The sequence below is a fragment of the Bufo gargarizans genome, chromosome 2, assembly GCF_014858855.1.
Source record: "Bufo gargarizans isolate SCDJY-AF-19 chromosome 2, ASM1485885v1, whole genome shotgun sequence".
Classification (NCBI taxonomy): domain Eukaryota; kingdom Metazoa; phylum Chordata; class Amphibia; order Anura; family Bufonidae; genus Bufo; species Bufo gargarizans.
In genome coordinates, this window is record NC_058081.1 from 557,051,165 (window position 1) to 557,072,079 (window position 20,915).

A 20,915-nucleotide genomic window follows, 5' to 3' on the forward strand; every position below is an offset into this window, starting at 1 on the left:
TAGTGTCACGCCTCCTAGGGAGCTGAGCTATACCCAAGGTCTGTGTCCCCCAAGGAAAATGGGCGAGAAAACGAGGTTAAAGGCAGATGTTTGGTCCCCTACTTAGAATGCCCCCTTTATTTAAAGGGGTTGTCCCACAAAAAATATTCTGCAGTTTTCAAACCAGCATTTCTTTGACCATCTAATTAAGAAGGCCGCACAGTAGCATAGCACTGATCATTACCTCCTACATATACACAGTCTTCTTTCTTCACTGTTATACCATCATTAGCCTAGAAAAAAGCATAAGACATGCACCTTATATAATACTGATCACTCGTATTACACACATCAAGAACAAACTAGGCTGGGTCAACTATTTCCCTCGTGGACAGGTTAAAAGCCATACAATCCTCCTTATGCATTAACTGGATATATATATATATATATATATATATATATATACACACATACACACACACACACACACACACCTATATATGTATACACATTAGGGCTGCACGATATGGGAATTTTGTGCGATTGCGATTAGGGCCCTAAAAATTGCGATAACGATATGCGATGGAATATTTTAAGGGAATTGTGCTAGAGGTCTATTTGCTTGGATTTTCCCATATGAGCCGCTGACGCGGCTGGGTATGACAGTTGTGGGGGATCTGTGGAGGACGCTGTGTTGTGGGGGGGGGGGGATCTGTGGAGGACGCTGTGTTGTGGGGGGGGGGGGGGATCTGTGGAGGACGCTGTGTTGTGGGGGGGGATCTGTGGAGGACGCTGTGTTGTGGGGGGGGGGGATCTGTGGAGGACGCTGTGTTGTGGGGGGGGGATCTGTGGAGGACGCTGTGTTGTGGGGGGGGGATCTGTGGAGGACGCTGTGTTGTGGGGGGGATCTGTGGAGGACGCTGTGTTGTGGGGGGGGGGGATCTGTGGAGGACGCTGTGTTGTGGGGGGGGGGGGGGGGATCTGTGGAGGACGCTGTGTTGTGGGGGGGGGGGGATCTGTGGAGGACGCTGTGTTGTGGGGGGGGGGGATCTGTGGAGGACGCTGTGTTGTGGGGGGGGGATCTGTGGAGGACGCTGTGTTGTGGGGGGGGATCTGTGGAGGACGCTGTGTTGTGGGGGGGGATCTGTGGAGGACGCTGTGTTGTGGGGGGGATCTGTGGAGGACGCTGTGTTGTGGGGGGATCTGTGGAGGACGCTGTGTTGTGGGGGGATCTGTGGAGGACGCTGTGTTGTGGGGGGATCTGTGGAGGACGCTGTGTTGTGGGGGGATCTGTGGAGGACGCTGTGTTGTGGGGGGATCTGTGGAGGACGCTGTGTTGTGGGGGGATCTGTGGAGGACGCTGTTATATGGGGGATCTGTGGAGGACGCTGTTATATGGGGGATCTGTGGAGGACGCTGTTATATGGGGGATCTGTGGAGGACGCCGTTATGGGGGACCTGTGGAGGACGCCGTTATGGGGGGACCTGTGGAGGACGCTGTTATGGGGGACCTGTGGAGGACGCTGTTATGGGGGACCTGTGGAGGACGCTGTTATGGGGGACCTGTGGATGGCACTGTTATGGGGGACCTGTGGATGGCACTGTTATGGGGGACCTGTGGATGGCACTGTTATGGGGGACCTGTGGATGGCACTGTTATGGGGGACCTGTGGATGGCACTGTTATGGGGGACCTGTGGATGGCACTGTTATGGGGGACCTGTGGATGGCACTGTTATGGGGGACCTGTGGATGGCACTGTTATGGGGGACCTGTGGATGGCACTGTTATGGGGGACCTGTGGATGGCACTGTTATGGGGGATGTGTGCTATGACACATAGGGCCATGAGGGGGGCCAGCATAAGACATATAGCATCTTATGATGGTCCCCCTCATGGCCCTATGTGTCCCCTCATGTGTCCTAAACTGCGCACATAACTGTCTTTGTGTGTAAAGTATGTTACTCCTGTGTGAAACAATCACTCTCCTATTGATAACAGATCCGGCCTCTGTACTCACTGTCACTATGAATGCAATGCACTGCAGCGAGCGGCAGAGAGCTGGCCGGCCGGCGCGTGACTGACGTCACTTAGTAACGCTTCTCCCACTTCAGGAAGCAGGAGCGTTACTACGTGACGTCAGTCACGCGCCGGCCGGCCAGCTCGCTGCAGTGCATTGCATTCATCGTGACAGTGAGTACAGAGGCTGGACCTGTTATCAATAGGAGAGTGATTGTTTCACACAGGAGTAACATACTTTACACGCAAAGGCAGTTATGTGCGCGGCGCGCCCCCATCAATGTCCTTTTTCAGAGGGAGTGTCCTGTCTGCTGCATCTGCTAAAATGCAAAAAAAAAAAAAAAAGAAGACTAAATAGTTTTTTTTTCAAACTATATGCCCCAAAAAACACAAATTATGTAGATAAAAAAATAATCAAACAAACCTACTTTGTTCGTGAAAAAAGCTGCAAAAATCAAGTCAAATGCCCAACAAATAAAAAGGTATAGCAGTTAAACTAACGTGTGCTAAAAACTGTGTCTGGACCTGAAGCCTCAAAATACTCTGGACATGAACTGGTTAAAACATAATTTTTTCCCCCCTTCTACGTGAGCTAAACCGTATATAGACCTGTCTCACCTTCTCACACAGGTGATCCCACATTCCAGTGACAGGTTTACGGTAGATGCCCGTGCCAGTCGCCACAAAAATCTGCAAGAAAATACAATATATAATGTGGAGCTTTTCTAGGTTTTTGGAAGCCATGCTGAGATTTCTTGTACCTTGTGATGACGATTTCCTAAATTGCTCTTTAACCCCTTAATTACATATCATTTTTCACCTTCCTGTCACAGCATATTTTTGCTAATCTGACATGTGACTTTATCTGGTAAGAAGTTTGTAACGCTTTTACTGATCCAACTGATTGTAAGAATGTTTTCTCCTGACACATTGTACTTCATGTTGGTGGTAAATTTGGGTTAATGTGTTTTACCTTTATTTCTAAAAATAATCAAAAATTATGAATTTCAGTAATGTGCATTAGCTTTGTTAACATCTCAATTCTCAATGTTGTCAGGAAAGGGAACATTGGCTGGTATCTTCCCAAGCTAATCTTTAGAGAACCATTCATGTAAGGCAGACTAGTCCACACAAACCTGAACAGGTATTCCCAAATGATCCAAAATGGCTTCTGCTTTGGCTTTGAAAACCTCAGGCCTCAGCTTACCGCGGGTAATGCCCATCTGATTTGTGAAGAAGACCACCTAACCGGAGACAATGAAAGGAATACATCTATAGAAGGAAGAGAATGACAGAAGCCAGACAATCACTCACAGGCTTACCTTCCAGTACAACAGCCTCCACATGTGCATAGAGACTGCTGCAAGTTATTTTTCACCATGTTAACCCTTTCTGTTACCTCGATACGGCTCAATGGCAAACAAGCCCTTCAAACAGTCCCATTCTGCATGTAATGCAGTAAACTGCTATTCAATCAACTGGCATTGCTTACCTTATATCCATCTGCCAAAATCGCTTTTAATTTTTTGGGAATTTCAGGATATAAAATTCTGCAAGAAATATATGATAATATGGTCTATGGTAATAGAAGTTATTGCAAAGCATTCTAAAAATATTGTAATAAAAAAAGCATATAAATTACAGAAAAAAAGGGAAGTGAAAACTACTTGGTACGTTCTATTTGTGTCTATAAATGACATTTTGCTTTTATTACATTGCAGTTACTTAAGATGTGGCCTCATTAGTATATCCATATGGGAGATGCAGAAATGCCAGGCCAAGCCTCGGTTTTGCATGCCACAGATTCAACCATGGATTTAGCCCCCTTCAATGGGTCTAATCCACAGAAAAAACAGGCACTGTGGTTTTCATGTGTGCCAATAATAATCCGCCGCCATATAAACAGTAGATTCCTTGTGCAGAAATCTGCCATGTGAACACACCCTTAGATCTTCTTACAAACACATGATTTCGCCAGGGGATGCGGCGGCCATCCAGGCATTTCCCCCGCAGCAGCCACTTTACACAGCTGCCATTCCAGAGTGGTAGATTGATCAAAACTGGTGTAAAGGAAAACTGGTCAACCAGATTAGACCTTTCATTTTCCAAAGGAGCTCTGAAAAATGAAAAGTGGAATTTGGTTGCCATGGGCAACTAAACCAGTTTTCCTTTACACTAGTTTTGATAAACCTCCTCCAGAGACCCTTTCGTAGCTACAAAATAAAGGGCAAGATACCGCTTCAAGTAAAAGGTATACAAAAAAACACGTTCCTTACCTCCAGTCGTCTGCACTGGTTGGGAAGACCTTCCCTGACTTTGTCGTAATAATTGTTCCATCAATGTCAAACCCGGCAATCTAGAAGGAAAAATAATACAGAATTAGTGAGAGATCCAAAGCCATAAGCAAAGTTATCTAGCATATAATAGAGCTGGCCGCCATATATTATTAATGGGGGAATTTGTTGGTTGAGCCAATAAGACAAATGGATCCAGCTGGGAGGCTAGATCCTCCTCACATCACCGTCCATGTACAGTAGGTGCCTGCATAGGCACACAGGTTGGTAATACACACCTCAGGCACACTGCAATCCCCATTCACAGCTGCAGAAATGTCTGCAACTAATCTGCTGCGTGCGAATATATCCCTATACTGCAGTAGCACAAAAATTCTCTCAAACAGTTCCAGTAAAGTAGACTGCAAATCTGCGCCGTTATACAGAAGCAGCAAAGTGGATGCTCATCTACATGCTAAGAAAAAAATCTGCAACATACAAACTGACCTGTGGTGTGGATAATGAATCCGCAGCATGTCAATCTATATCCATTGTGGATTTCACCCTTTCCAATGCAGAGGGTGAAATGCACATCAAAATCTGCAGTGGAGAGTCTGCAATGAAAAATCCGCCCCATGTGTGTCTTGGTAAATGCAGTTATCACACAAAAAGTATTACTATGCAAAGAATGTATGGGAAAAAGAAAGGAACAACAATTAGGGTAGGGAAAAATCACTTGAATAGAGCACTACATCCGTTTCAGCAGTATCAGGGCTCCAGATGGCGACTAAAATGGTCGCCAATGCAACTTAGAATTGCTAAATGGCGACAAGACTTTGTAGTCTTGTCGCCATTTGCGCCTGGACCCTCCGCTGCTCTGCCGCTTTCACATTAAACTGACAGCAGCGCGCGGCGTGCCATGTTCTTCTCAACAGCACAGGGAGAAGGAGGCAGTCCCTCCCCCCTGTGCCGCTGCCACAAATGGGCTGAAAGCAGGTAGGAGGAGGGGAGGGGCTATGGCCGCTGCGCCACCAATGAATATAGTTTATGCTTAATACAAACGCAGGCTGCGCTGCGGGTGCCGGCCATATCCCATACCCAGTGTTACGTTAGATTTCCCTACCCTCGTCACTTCCTGCTGTGACGTGGCCGCACCGGACATGACGGGGTAGGGAAATTTCAGGTGCGGCACATGAGGGGTTAATAGCGGCGGATCGCAGCGCGCAGTCATAGAAGCTGGGTGCCGGGTATGGGATATGGCTGGCACCCGCAGCGCAGCCTGTGTTTGTATTAAGCATAAACTATATTCATTAGTGGCACAGTGCACCGACCCCCCCCCCCCCCCCCCCAAGTATTATAGTCACTGGTGGCAGTAGCAGTTCCGATCGGAGCCCCAGAAGTGTAAACCTGGGGCTCCGACCGGTTACCATGGCAGCCAGGACGCTATTGAAGCCCTGGCTGCCATAGTCAGCTCCCTGCTGCTGTATGCACAAAGCACAGAGCAGCAGGGAGAGTGTGAAGTCCTATTCACCCTAATAGAGATCTATCAGGGTGAATAGGACAAGGGATGAAAGATCCCAGGTTCTAGGGGGAAATAGTTATTAAATAAACTGTAAACAAAAAAAAAAAAAAAAAAAAAAACACCTAAATATTAAGTTTAAATCACCTCCTTGCCCAATTTTACATATTTCACCCGACATACATTTTCACTCGAAAAAGTGGCCAAATTATTAAAATATTTAAAAATATATCCTATGCGGTGAACACCGCAACAGAAAAAAAAAAGTGCAATTTGCCATTTTTTATTCACCTTGTCCCGACAAAAATTAGGTTAGGACTGTTCTATTATGGTCCAGACGTTCCATAAAATCTGGAATGCACGCAGCTTTTTGGGTGTTTTATGATATCGAGTATTGCAATACTTTTTTATGGTATCGAAATAGAGTAAAAATTTTGTGACAACCCCCAGTCACGGTAATTAGCCGCAGGTCTCTGCTGTTTTAAACAGCAGACCTCTGCCGGCCATGACGCTCGCTGCACGTGCGATCGGGGGCCATGTTTACCTATCGCTCCATGGTCATACATGTATGGCGCTGGTAGTGAACGGGTTAACTGAGTTTATGTGAGAATATGTAGGTGGTTTGATAAAAAGACTACATTCCTCCAAAGCAAACTGTTCTGAGGAGTTTCTTTTTCAGATGTCTCAGAATGGGTCTCATGAAAACAGACTTCTTCCAGATTAAAAAAAATCTGTAGTTGAATTCTGATTGGTTGCTGTGTTTTTCTGTTAGACAGGTGTAATGCTAATGTAACGATAAAGTCAAACTGAAGGCCAGCAAACGCGGCGAACCAGACACACGTACTTTGCACAAGCCGTCATCCTCTGAACACCCTTGAGGGCCGGGGTACTCTACACCCACCTCCAGCAGGAAGGGGGACTTTGGAAGAGCCTTTCCCAGGTGTCAAATAGCAGGGCGGCTGGGCACACCGGCCGCAGCTGGGCAAAATCCCAAAGTAAATACTGTGACACTATGCAATGGTCAATAGGGAAACACGAGAATGGTCAGTAAACGTAAGCCAGGGCACAAGAACCAGAAGACAACCAAAACCAAAGCCAGAGTCAATAACCAGAGAAACCACTCACCAGATAGCTTCAGATCCAGAACCAGGGAAGTAACTGAATGATCAGCATGGAGTGAGGGAAAGGACCAGGTTTAAAGTGGACCTTTACTAGAATAAAACTTCTAAACTAAGTATACAGACATGGAGAGCGGCGCCCAGGGATCTCCCTGCACTTACTGTTATACCTGGGCGCTGCTCCGTTCTCCCGGTAAAGCCTCCGGTATCTTCATATGTTAGGCTCCACCCAGGGGAACCTGCCGGCGTCTCATTCTCCCATGCTGTAGCGCTGGCCAATCGCAGCACTCAGCTCATAGCCTGAGAGGAAAAAAAAACCTCTCACACTATGAGCTGAGCGCTGAGCGCAATCCTTATCTTATTGATAAGAATGTTTATTACCTCTTAGTGAATTAGAGATAAGGGTTATTAGATGACACAAAGTGAAAGGAAAAAGTATGATAGGTGATTATTTCTTACTACTTTAATAGGAGAGATGGAGCGGTGACAACTTTTCAGTGTCTCATCAATATGAATGAGGCTGGCAGGTGAAATATAAAAAAGCTCCAGTGCTGCCTACATGTGTATGCCTAGGAGATTTACCCATCGTCTTACCTTAGAAGATGGCTGCACACCTTGCTTGTTAAACACCAGAAGCTTGCCATGTTGTTCCCAGGCGTCTTTGCTGCAGGCTGTGCCTCTCATGGTGTCTGGGGAGTCATTAGGTGCTTTGGAGATTGTGTGGTTCACTTTGGCTGCCGTTTCCTGCAGTTCTCTAAGTTTACGGGAAATTTCTTCCTCTTCAGAATCCTCACTGTTTTCCGCCGGTTTTGAAGCCCTCTCTTGTAACTTGGTTCTCTTGCTGCTCGGCTCTGCTTTGCCATCCTCTTCCCGTTTGGTCCTCTTGCTTGCAAAAAAGTCTGTAATGTTTTTTTTAGGAGAAGCAGCCCCCGCCGGCTTCTTGTTCACCTGTAATGTGGCCTTGGGTTTTGTAGTGTTTCTCCGACTTTCGTTATTGAACATGACAGTGTAAGGATATAAGGAATTCACCATATACAGAGTCTGATTCTCATGCATCAATGTGCTCTCACCGTGCTTCAGCTTTACCTCCCCAACTGATGTAGGGTTTGTCCCCAGCTAAAAGAAAACAGAGTGATGAAAACTACCCGATATACCAGAGTATAATGTCCAGAGGAGTAATAACCTACAATACTACTGATTACTGTCTGCATCCTCACAGCCCTTATCCAAATAAAGGCCAGAGAATAGGTCATCAGTTCAAAAATCTCACAGAACTCTTCACTTTTTAGTTTTTATGGTAGGTAATCATTGAGGGAAGGAAACAAACCAGAAAATACATTGCACTTTTTGTTACGGATCACATAAGAAATTGTGTCAGATTGTAATGAATTGGATTATGTGAAGACACAAAGAAGTAGAAAAGAAAACCTTCATGTTACACTTTGTACACTGGAAAGATGCCTGTATTGCTTTACATCAGTGACAAGCAAAGGCTTGATCCACTGCAGGATTAGGGTCCATTCACACGTCCGTATGCGTTTTGCGGACCGCACATCGCTGACACTCTCATAGAAAATGTATTTTCTTGTCCGCAATTGCGGACAAGAATAGGACATGTTCTATATTTTTTTTTTACTTTTTGAACTTGTTAATAGTCCCACAAGGGAACTATAACAGACAATCCTTTGATTGCTTATAAAGGCAGGCTTGGGGCCTATATCAGGTCTCAGCCAGCCTTTACACACATCAGCACCCCACAATCACATTTGCAGGGTGCTGATGGAAGACAGAGGGAGTCCACTCCTATCATCACTTACATGCAGCGGGTGCCATTGCCCATGGCATGTAAGGGGTTAAACAGCCCAGATCGGCAATACTGTTTATTCCCATTTATATAGTAACTTGTATAGCAACTGTGCTTGGTACTTCAGCTCAGCCCCATTCACTTGAATGGGACTGAGGTGGGCCTAGGCCAGTGGTGGCGAACCTTTTACAGACCGAGTGCCCAAACTGTAACCCAAAACCCACTTATTTATCGCAACACTGTGTCAACACTGCAATTTAATATGAATACCAATATAGTATATCTTCCATGTACTTTTATCATTTAGCTATAATAGCCTGCCTACATTCAATGCACTGCCTGTGCTGCTCATAGTGCCCCCTGCGCTGATAAATGGCAGTAAAAGTCTATGGCATATTGGTACACCTTAGACTTTTTCCATGGTGCGGGTGCCCACAGAGAGGGCTCTGAGTGCCGCCTCTGGCACCAGTGCCATAGGATCGCCACCACTGGCCTAGGCCATGTGACTAATGAATGTGAGATCACAGGCCTAGGAAGAGGCTGCAGAACTCACCGGAGCATCACATCTCTTCAAGCAGCTGATCAGAGGGGGTGCTGGGAGTCGGACCCCCACAATCAGATATCGATGACCTTTCCTGAGGACAGGCCATCAATATTAAAATCGTGGACAATCCCTTTAACAGTCTATATGTAAATATTCTATTTTTTTTGTTAAATAGGTGGATGGTTTTCTGGTTTATTTTTTGAAGTCACTCCATGTATTCTACTTCCTACACTGGCTCTTCTTCCGTTTGGCCCCGCTTCACTTTGTCAGTCAGAACATTCACATCACCCAGATAGAGAAGGGGCGAGTGACTCAATTAGAGATTCACACATTACACTGATGAGTGCAATGCTCTTCTGTGGGCATCTTTATCTAGCCCTATCAAGAGAACAATTGAGCTATCACACTGTCATCCTAATTCTACATCTACTATTACACAAGCAAATAACATCTTCCCCTCAAAACCCTCAAAACAGCATTACGCTATCTACATAGGAGTTTTATTTCTCTGTGCCGACTGCTACAGAAGTACAATATTCTGTATATAATTTGGACAGGTGATAAATGTTGTGTTTGGGCCGCCTCCTTTCAAGACAACCTGTCACGTGGAACATGGTGTTTGAGCTGCAGGCGGTATGTTATAGAGCAGGAGGAGCAGAGAAGATTGATATATAGTTTTATGGGAAAAGATTCAGCAAAAGTTGTATTTCAATCAGCAGTGCGGCCGAATTCCTGTACAAAATAATGGAATTGCTGCATCCAGCATTTGTGGAATACCCCCAACACCTCCCATTTACTATAACAGAGCCCACTGAGTCTCCAGCATGGATACCGGTGTTCTTCTGGATAAAATACAGCAGCATGTAGCGGTATTGCATCCATTGTTTTTTAGGGGAATACAGGTCTTTCTAAAAAAAATTAGCATATTGTGATAAAGTTCATTCTTTTCTGTAATGTACTGATAAACATTAGACTTTCATATATTTTAGATTCATTACACACAACTGAAGTAGTTCAAGCCTTTTATTGTTTTAATATTGATGATTTTGGCATACAGCTCCTGAAAACCCAAAATTCCTATCTCAAAAAATTAGCATATCATGAAAAGGTTCTCTAAACAAGCTATTAACCTAATCATCTGAATCAACTAATTAACTCTAAACACCTGCAAAAGATTCCTGAGGCTTTTAAAAACTCCCAGCCTGGTTCATTACTCAAAACCGCAATCATGGGTAAGACTGCCGACCTGACTGCTGTCCAGAAGGCCATCATTGACACCCCCAAGCAAGAGGGTAAGACACAGAAAGAAATTTCTGAACGAATAGGCTGTTCCCAGAGTGCTGTATCAAGGCACCTCAGTGGGAAGTCTGTGGGAAGGAAAAAGTGTGGCAGAAAACGCTGCACAACGAGAAGAGGTGACCGGACCCTGAGGAAGATTATGGAGAAGGACCGATTCCAGACCTTGGGGGACCTGCGGAAGCAGTGGACTGAGTCTGGAGTAGAAACATCCAGAGCCACCGTGTACAGGAGTGTGCAGGAAATGGGCTACAGGTGCCGCATTCCCCAGGTCAAACCACTTTTGAACCAGAAACAGCGGCAGAAGCGCCTGACCTGGGCTACAGAGAAGCAGCACTGGACTGTTGCTCAGTGGTCCAAAGTACTTTTTTCGGATGAAAGCAAATTTTGCATGTCATTCGGAAATCAAGGTGCCAGAGTGTGGAGGAAGACTGGGGAGAGGGAAATGCCAAAATGCCTGAAGTCCAGTGTCAAGTACCCACAGTCAGTGATGGTCTGGGGTGCCATGACAGCTGCTGGTGTTGGTCCACTGTGTTTTATCAAGGGCAGGGTCAATGAGCTAGCTATCAGGAGATTTTGGAGCACTTCATGCTTCCATCTGCTGAAAAGCTTTATGGAGATGAAGATTTCATTTTTCAGCACGACCTGGCACCTGCTCACAGTGCCAAAACCACTGGTAAATGGTTTACTGACCATGGTATTACTGTGCTCAATTGGCCTGCCAACTCTCCTGACCTGAACCCCATAGAGAATCTGTGGGATATTGGGAAGAGAAAGTTGAGAGACGCAAGACCCAACACTCTGGATGAGCTTAAGGCCGCTATCGAAGCATCCTGGGCCTCCATAACACCTCAGCAGTGCCACAGGCTGATTGCCTCCATGCCACGCCGCATTGAAGCAGTCATTTCTGCAAAAGGATTCCGACCAAGTATTGAGTGCATAACTGAACATCATTATTTGAAGGTTGACTTTTTTTGTATTAAAAACACTTTTCTTTATTGGTCGGATGAAATATGCTAATTTTTTTAGATAGGAATTTGGGGTTTTCATGAGCTGTATGCCAAAATCATCAATATTAAAACAATAAAAGGCTTGAACTACTTCAGTTGTGTGTAATGAATCTAAAATATATGAAAGTCTAATGTTTATCAGTACATTACAGAAAAGAATGAACTTTATCACAATATGCACATTTTTTTAGAAGGACCTGTATATAGTACTTTAGGGGAATATATAGTTCTATAGCTGTGCCCTTTCTATTTCTGGCTGGAGCGATCTGTACATTTATACCAGCAGACAGTTCTCTATGGATCAGACATCCCTTATCTGCAGCCTCCTGAGAACCACGCAGATAACATGTTCCCTACCTGTGTGACACGAACAACTTTCCTCTCAACATTGGCCACGAGCTCCACTGCAAGAAAGGAAAAAATGACAGTACATTAATTTACTATAACGTAAAACCAAATAATGGCATTATATAAAAGGAGAAATACTTAACCCATCTATTTAGGGTATACAGACTCTCGGTCCCCATCTGGTGCTCTCTATATAACCAGGTATGGCCCGTTTGCCTATCCATGTGACTGGTCGCTGTGCTCTTTACTATAAAAGGATAACCCCATTCATTACTTCTTACATCCTCACACCCCCCTTCCCCATGTGAGCTCTGCAGCCGTGGCTCAGCCTGTACACGGTTACCCGCTCCAGACCTCATCATGTGGCCGATTCATTATATAGAACTACAGGATATATCCAATGCGGTCACAACACGGAGAGGCAAAAGGCGTAAGCACCTTCATTAAAGCCCAGGGGGAATGTAATAAGTCATAAAAGATGCATCATTTTTAATAAACAGCTATTACAAACTTTTATTACTGTAAAAAGAATAATAATCCAGACAATCTAGGCCACGGCCAGCCATCCCCTTTTAGGGCACTTTCACACTAGCGTTTTTGTTTTCCAGTATTGAGTTCCGTCTCAAATACCGGAAAAGAACTGATCAGTTTTATCCTAATGCATTCTGAATGGAGAGCATTCCGTTCAGGATGCATCAGTTCAGTCCCTCTTACGTTTTTTGGCCGGAGAAAATACCGCAGCAAGCTGTAGTTTTCTCTCCGGCCAAAAATCCTGAACACTTGCTGGAATACTGGATCCAGCATTAATTTCCATTGAAATGTATTAGTGCCGGATCTGGCATTAAGTGTTCCAGCAAAATGGATCCGGCTTTCCGGTTTGCGCATGCGCAGACCTTTAAGAATGCCCAAAAAATTAATACCGGATCTGTTTTTTCCAGATGACACCGGAGAGACGGATCTGGGATGTCAATGCATTTGTCAGACAGATCTGCATCCAGATCCGTCTGACAAATGCCATCAGTTTGGGTCCGGATTGCTGCAAGTGTGAAAGTACCCTTATGTCAAACAAGGAAGGGAGAGGTAAGTGACCTTGCTGCTTGGAACATTTTCTATCTGTGATGCAGGTGTCAGGGCCTCTTCCCAGGACGACTCCTACTCCATCCGGAAGCTCAATAGGACTGTGACTGCCATCTGTGCTCTTCATGTAGCACTTCATCTCCACGCCGTCCTGAAAGAGGGAAACGGCACAGTTGTATTTTCACTACTGTGGTTGTGCCACCAAAAATATTTTACAGTTTTCAAACCAGCACCTGGATCTGAATACTTTTGGAATTGCATGTAATTAAACATTTTTTTTTACAGCCGATGAGCTATTCGATAAAATGTATCTGTATAGCGCCACCTGCTGTTTCTTCTTTTCCTTATTTCTCCATCCATCTCACTCAGGGGAAAACACATGCTTAGGTCCCTCCTTCAACTACCACCAGCTCTTCCAACTGTTACAAGGAGAAAGCTGAAGCAGCAATAGCAAACCCCCTGAGCTGCAGCAGAAAGGACACACCCCCTGAGCTGCAGCAGAAAGGACATGCCCTTGGTCCTGAAATAAATCTAGCAGAACAATTGGAACAGTGAATGGAGAGATCCATGTGAGGTACAGGGCTGGTCGTAGGTTTGTTAGAAAAAGTAATGTCCTATATGATGTCTGATTTTCACTTATGACATTAAGGCCTCATGCACACGACAGTATTTTTTTGCGGTCCGCAAAATGGGGTTCCGTTGTTCCGTGATCCGTGTCAGTTTTTGTTTCCGCGTGTCTTCCTTTATTTTTGGAGGATCACCAGACATGAAGGAAAGTAAGAAAAAAAATCTAAGTCAAGTTTGCCATGCAATTCCGTGTCCGTTTTTGTTTCCGCGTGTCTTCCTTTATTTTTGGAGGATCACCAGACATGAAGGAAAGTAAGAAAAAAAATCTAAGTCAAGTTTGCCATGCAAATGATAGGAAAAAAACGGAGCGGGTGACAATCTTGTGTGCCTCTGTGTTTTTTCACGGACCCATTGACTTGAATGGGTCTGCGAACCGTTGTCCGTGAAAAAAATAGGACAGGTCTTATTTTTTTCACGGACTAGAAACACGGATCACGGACGCGGATGACAAACGGTGCACTAGCCAAGTTTTCCACTGACCCATTGAAAGTCAAAGTCCGCTGAAAATCACAGAATACGGAACAACGGACACGGGACACAACAACGGTCGTGTGCATGAGGCCCAAAGGCGTTCTCTGGGATTTACAAATGAATGACTTATGCTTAGGAAAGGTCATCAATATAAGCTCATGGGGGCTCAACTACTGGAGTCGATCAGCTTTTTAAGGAGGTCAGCATCCTGGCCTCCCCGCAGCTTTCCAAGCACAGCGCCACACATTGTACAGTGGCTGTGCTTGGTATCACAGCTCAGGCCCATTCACTGGAATAGGACTGAGCTGTAACTAGGCCATGTGACCAATGAAAATGGCGTTCACAGAGCGCCGGGGGCTCTTTGTACACCTGAACTGATGAGGTCCCAGGTGTTAGACCCCCACCGATCTCATATTGATGACCTATCCTAAGGATAGGGAACCTCTTTAATCATGGCTTTACTCCTTTAAGCAGAAAAGGGAGTTATTTCATATGCACAGCCGGAAAATGCTCCTAATTTAAAGCAAGGTGCCTCATCATAAGATAGCTGCATCCTCCGAATGTCCGTGCGCCTGCGGTGAAATCTATTCCAGGCCCTGACTGGAGAAGATTTCAAGCGTCATTTACACCAGTTTTCCCAGCCCTGGTCCCGCCACTCCCTGGTGTCGAGGGCGGTGTGAAAACGCCAAGTGCGACAAACTTTGTCACACAGGGATGAAAAAGTTGCAAAAAGGGTGTGTGCGACTTTTTCTTTTTTTTATGCCAAACTGTCATTAGTAAATGACCCCCAGTGTGTTTTATTGGCGGCAGTCTTTATTATAAGGGTCATGCTCCTTCCGCAAACTGACATATACTGTGTCAGCGCCTCTCGGGGACTGGAGCCTGATGGCCAGGGGTTACAGCATTGGATGTGTGAAGACATTTCGGGTGGTTCACACATACCGTAGGCTTTTTTCTGGTGTTTTTCTGCACTTTTGTGTGTTTTTGTATATTTTTTTATTTGCACCTGTGTTTACGATTAGGCGATACCAAAAATATTCCCACGATAATGTACCACGATAATGCTTCCGTTTTGTCCCCATTCATTGTCAATGGGGAAAAACGTAACTGAACAGAACGGAGTGCTCCAAAATGCATTCCATTCTCATAGCAGAGAGCAAACCGCAGTATGCTACGGTTTGCTTTCTGTCCTGGGATGCGGAGTCCTGGGAACCACAATGCAAGTCAATGGGGACGGATCCGTTTTCTCTGACACAATAGAAAACGGAACCGTCCCCCTTTGACTTTCCATGGAGTTCATGACGGATCCGTCTTGGCCATGTTAAAGATAATACAACCGGATCCGTTCATAACGGATGCAGCTGGTTGTATTATCAGTAACCGAAGCGTTTTTTGATGAACCCTGCCGGATCCAGCAAAAACGCTGGTGTGAAAACGCTGGTGTGAAAGTAGACTAACTTGTGGGATAGCGGTTGCACATCAGTATACCATGCATTTCTGCCACTGCCATAACACACCTTATAGCACCACTGTTCTATTTATATGGGCTCCGTAGCAACTACAACAGCTAGTGCTGCACCACAGTGCACTCCCTCTGCAGCCTGACAGTGGGACTACAAGTTCCAGCTAAACCCTCCAGTAGAGTCTCAAACCAGGGAGCATACGGACTAACACAATGCCCAGTCATACTTCGCATCCACCACTGCTGAAAAACAGGAGCGGGAGGGCGGTATACACTGCAGTGCGCTTCTCCCACATGACGCCACTTTCATGTCAAGCTGGGGAGACTGCAGCATCTGCTGTTAGGGGTGTGTAGTTCATAAGGCCTCATGCACACGAACGTATATTCTTTCAGTGTCCGTTCCGTTTTTTTTGCGGACCATATACAGGACTATTCATTTCAATTGGTCCGCAAAAAAAGAAAACAGAAGTTACTCTGTGTGCATTCTGTTGCCGTATGTCCGTATTTACATTCCGCTAAAAAATAGAACATGTCCTATTATTGTCTGCATCATGGACAAGGATAGTACTGTTCTACTAGGGGCCAGCTGTTCCGTTCCGCAAAATACGGAATGCACACAGACGTCATCCGTATTTTTTGCGGACCTGCATAAGGCCTAAGGCTCACCACAAGCCACATGATCAGATGATGCCACTGCTTTATGGAGTGCAATCGGCGCCCATTTTAGAAGCGGTCAGCGATATGCAACAAACCACCAGCTGCACGTTAGGGTACTTTCACAATAGCGTTTATGTTTTCCGGCATTGAGTTCGATCATAGGGGCTCAATACCGGAAAAAAACGCATCAGTTTATCCCAATGCATTCTGAATGGAAAGCATTCCGTTCAGTATGCATCAGTTCAGTCGCTTTTACGGTATTTGGTCAGAGAAAATACCGCAGCATGCGGTATTTTCTCTGGCCAAAATTCCAAAACACTTCCATTGAAATGTATTAATGCCGGATCTGGTACCAAGTGTATCCGGCATGCGTAGACCTTTAAAAATTTGAAATAAATAAATACCAGATCCATTTTTCCAGATGACACAGGAGAGACAGATCCGGTATTTCAATGCATTTGTCAAACTGATCCGCATCCAGATCCAAATGGTATCCGTTTGCACACAGATTTCCGGATGCGGCAGGCAGTTCCGGCAACAGAACTGCCAGCCCGATTCCTCTGCCGCTAGTGTGAAAGTGCTGTTAGCAACAGGTCTACAAGAAAAATAAAATGTACTGACATAGAAAAAATACAAATAAAACGCAGCATGTTGGAGGCCATGGCATTTTTTTCCAAGTGGTTTTTCATCCCCTTCAGTACATGGGAAAAACACCAGAAACAAAAAAAAACAAACAAAAAAAAAACAACAATTCAAATATGTAAACAGAAAAAAACTAAAATAGTTTAAAAAAAAAGTGTCATGGCAAAAAAATGCAAGGGGTGTTTACGGTGGCAAATTTGTATGTGAAAGCAGCATTAGCGCGGGTTCACACATTTTTCTGCACTGTTATTGAAGTTTTTTGAGCATTGTTTATTTATTTTTTGCTGTGTTTTCTGCGGTAAAAGCAACTGATGGTGACGTTAGTCTGTGGAAAAATAGAAAACGCAGGACACCCAAGAGTTTTTTGCTGCTGGCATTTTTGTTAATAAGGTGACTTTTTTGGGGGGGCGACTTTCCGGAATTTGAGTAAAGCACTATCATTTTATCATCTCAACGTCAGAGACAAAAAACAGGGTTTTACGGAGCAAACAATCCCAATGTGTGTAGGATGATGGATCCCCAACACAGATTTCTATGGCATCATCTCCACCTGCAAGGAAGGGCGGAATTAGAAGCCCCCACAACCACTAAGGGAAATAGAGGATGATGGGAGTGCTATACACCTACAGAATCCAGTGCCTGGCAGGATAAGTCAGGACTTGATACTTTCAGGTTTACATGGCTGTGGACTACAATTCCCATAATACACCGGCGTCAGACAGCTACATCTTCAAGCATGTCTATGAGACGATACGGCGCACACGGAGCCCGAGCCCCGCTCTCCAGTCACTGACCTGAGCCCTGCAGCTCCAAACTTCTTTTATACTTCCCCTATTACCGCGTCCCGCCGATGTGTGGTGCTCGGGTGCAGCACGGTAAACATTCCGACACCACTTAGACTACATAAAGGTTCCGGGGCAGAACACGGCACACCGCACAGTCACTGCAGGCGCCTGCTCCTTCTATCACGTTTCCATAATAGGAGCAGTTGCTCTGGATTTGTAAGGCTGAGTGACCACCAGTCTGCTGCCATGGCTCCCATGGGGGGTTTTCACCCAGGAGATCCCGTCCGGTTCTGGAATTGACCAGTGCGTTTTTCCTCTTCAGGAGTATGGGAAAGCTGGGTGGCCACTTGTATGGGAGCTTTGAATAAACGTTGTGAGGCTGGTGTCACGCATAGTTGTTTTTTTTGGTGTTTTTAGTAGTTTTGTGTGGCTAGTGTTTTTTATTTATTTTTTTGTTTTACAGTGGTTTTATAATCAAAAGCCTCCAGCTCCAGATGTTCCATGGAGGTCTATGGGAAATGATAAACGCCTTGAGGTGTGTTATCACACTGGCGTCTTGGCTTTCTGTTTGCGAGATCCGTTCGGGGCTCTGACAAGCGGTCCAAAACGGATCAGTTTTAGCCCTAATGCATTCTGAATAGATCCGCTGAGAAGGTATCAGTTTGTCTTATAATAGTCAGTGAAAAACACAGATGGCATCCGTGTCTGTCTCTGGTTTTCATGGGCCCATAGATTTGAATGGGCATGTTTGGGCTGGAAAACACTAATGGGTGCTTAAAGGGGTTGTCCGAGTTATTCTTTTGTTCTTTGTATGTTTGTTCTAACCAGGCAAATGAAAGGACTTTACCATGCACTCACTGTATCTCCAGTGGCTGCTTTCTCAGATTTCACTGAGGGTCACATGACCTGTGATGTCAGCTTCTCTCCCTGCTCTTTGGCGCGGCACTGTGCAGCGACCATCGCGCCCCTGAACCAGCCGGGACCCAGCAGCCACACAGCGCCAAAGCCACCTAGGACCGGGGCACTCCACCAGCACAAAAGCAGCAATGGCCACCGCCCAGCACAGCATAATGTGAACAGGTGCAAAGAGCTCACCTGTTCACAGCCTCTCAGGAACACCAACTGAGAGGTTATTGCTGGTAAACAAAGGGCCAGAAGAGAACCAGGGAAATGAGGAAATATAGAATTTTTTTTATCTAAAACTTGCTTAGCTTAGTTACTTGCTTACCTTCCACAGCGCAGCCCGTTCAGAGATCTGTCACCCGGTCACGTGATCGCTCCTTATGGGTTTTCTTCCCTTCCGACCGAAGTCCGTCTTTCTGTCTTCTCTTCCTTTCTGCAGCAGGAGACGGTTCGTCACAAGTGATGTCACCGCCTCCTGCTGGAGAAAGAGCTGCCAAATAGGGGTCACTAGCAGGGCCGGTGCAAGGATTTTTGCCAACACAAGCGAAGGTACATTTTGGCGCCCCCCCCCCTTCCCCCCACTTCTCCTCTCTGTGGTCCTGGTATCTTCTCTCTGCTTCAGCCAATGGCTGGTTTAAGGACCATATTTTTCGCCCTCTAAGACACACCTAGGTTTTAGAGGAGGATAATAAGAAAAAAATATTTTCCATTACACCTCAGGTCAGACCAGCAATCAGACCCCCAATGTTAATCAGACCTCAGCTCACAGCCCCAATCAGACCCCCAATGTTAATCAGACCTCAGATCAGAACCCCATGTCAGACATCATCCCCCAGCCATCAGCCCCCAATGTCACATTTCTCCCCCTCAATGTCACATTTTTCTGCCCTCCCCCAGGGTGCGCCCCAAGGCGGACGCTTGGTCTGCCTTATGGTAGACCAAGTCACTAGATGGCACAAGAAGGCACTTCATGTCATATAGCGGGCACTGGATGGCAATGGAGGCACTGTGGCTGGCACTGTTATGGGGGTGCTGTAGATGTCACTGTTATGGGGGTGCTGTAGATGTCACTGTTATGGGGGCGCTGCGGATGTCGCTGTTATGGGGGCGCTGCGGATGTCACTGTTATGGGGGCGCTGTGGATGTCATTGTTGTGGGGGCACTGTGGATGTCACTGTTGTGGGGGCTCTGTGGATGTCATTGTTGTGGGGGCGCTGTGGATGTCACTGTTGTGGGGGCGCGGTGGATGTCACTTGTGGGGGCGCTGTGGATGTCACTGTTGTGGGGGCGCTGTGGAGGTCACTGTTGTGGGGGCGCTGTGGAGGTCACTGTTGTGGGGGTGCTGTGGAGGTCACTGTTGTGTGGGTGCTGTGGAGGTCACTGTTGTGGGGGTACTGTGGAGGGCAATGTTGTGGGGGCACTGTGAATGTCACTGTTATGGGGGCGCTCAGTATCAGTGATAGGGCTCATGTAAACGACCGTATCCGTTTTGCGGTCTGCAAATCGCCAATCCACTAAATAAAGTTACTGTCCGTGTGCGATTCACATTTTTTGCAGTCCCATTGAGTTCTATGGGTTTTAGATCTGCATTATGAGGTCTATAATAGGACATGTTCTATTGCAGAACTGACATACAGATGTGGAAAGTACATGGACGTCATCAGTGTGTTTTCTACATCCGTATGTCAGTTCCAGTAAAGACAGAACATGTCCTATTCATAGAACTCAATGGGACTGCAAAAAATGTGGATCGCACACGGACAGTATGCTTATTTATCGGATCCACAACTTGCAGACCGCAAAATAGACACGGTCGTGTGCATAAGTGTTTAGATACACAGCTCAGCAGGCAGGATCATACACAATAGGATTAGATACACACTTTATCAGGCTGTATCATACAAAATGGGATTAGATACACAGCTCAGTAGGCTGTATCATACAAGGTGGGATTAGATACACACTTCAGCTGGCAGTATCGCACACAACAGGATGTGTATCAGGCACAAATACACGATAGGATTAGGCTACTTTCACACCTTCGCTAGGTGCGGATCCGTCTGGTATCTGCACAGACGGATCCGCACCTATAATGCAAACGATGGTATCCATTCAGTACGGATCCGTCTGCATACACTTAGTCAAAAAAAGTCTAAGTCAAACGGATCCGTCCTGCCTTTACATTGAAAGTCAATAGGGGATGGATCCGTTTACAATTGCACCAATATTGTGTCAATGTAGACGGATCCGTCCCCATTGATTTACATTGTAAGTCAGGACGGATCCGTATGGCTCCGCACCGCCAGGCGGACACCAAAACGCTGCAAACAGCGTTTTGGTGTCCACCTCCAGAGCGGAATGGAGGCGGAAGGGAGCCAAGCT

General features: G+C 45.8%; 1 protein-coding gene across 2 annotated transcripts in view; it reads right to left on the minus strand.

Moving 5' to 3' along the window:
* The window catches only part of LOC122928610 (polynucleotide kinase 3'-phosphatase), a 42,423-nt gene extending 23,448 nt beyond the window's left edge, over positions 1-18,975 (minus strand). Inside the window, exons 1-9 of one of the 2 annotated variants that reach the window (XM_044281613.1) lie at positions 18,859-18,975; positions 12,999-13,137; positions 11,919-11,965; positions 7,502-8,023; positions 4,274-4,353; positions 3,490-3,547; positions 3,134-3,241; positions 2,616-2,687; positions 224-272 (exon numbers count right to left, since the gene is read on the minus strand). In XM_044281613.1, the coding sequence (XP_044137548.1) occupies positions 224-272; positions 2,616-2,687; positions 3,134-3,241; positions 3,490-3,547; positions 4,274-4,353; positions 7,502-8,023; positions 11,919-11,965; positions 12,999-13,125 (1,063 nt within the window). In that variant the 5' untranslated portion in view covers positions 13,126-13,137; positions 18,859-18,975. Of the gene's footprint in view, positions 1-223; positions 273-2,615; positions 2,688-3,133; positions 3,242-3,489; positions 3,548-4,273; positions 4,354-7,501; positions 8,024-11,918; positions 11,966-12,998; positions 13,138-17,639; positions 17,721-18,858 lie in introns of those variants that run through there. The other variant, XM_044281612.1, reaches the window with a different exon arrangement.
* Between the last annotated feature and the right edge of the window lie 1,940 nt (positions 18,976-20,915).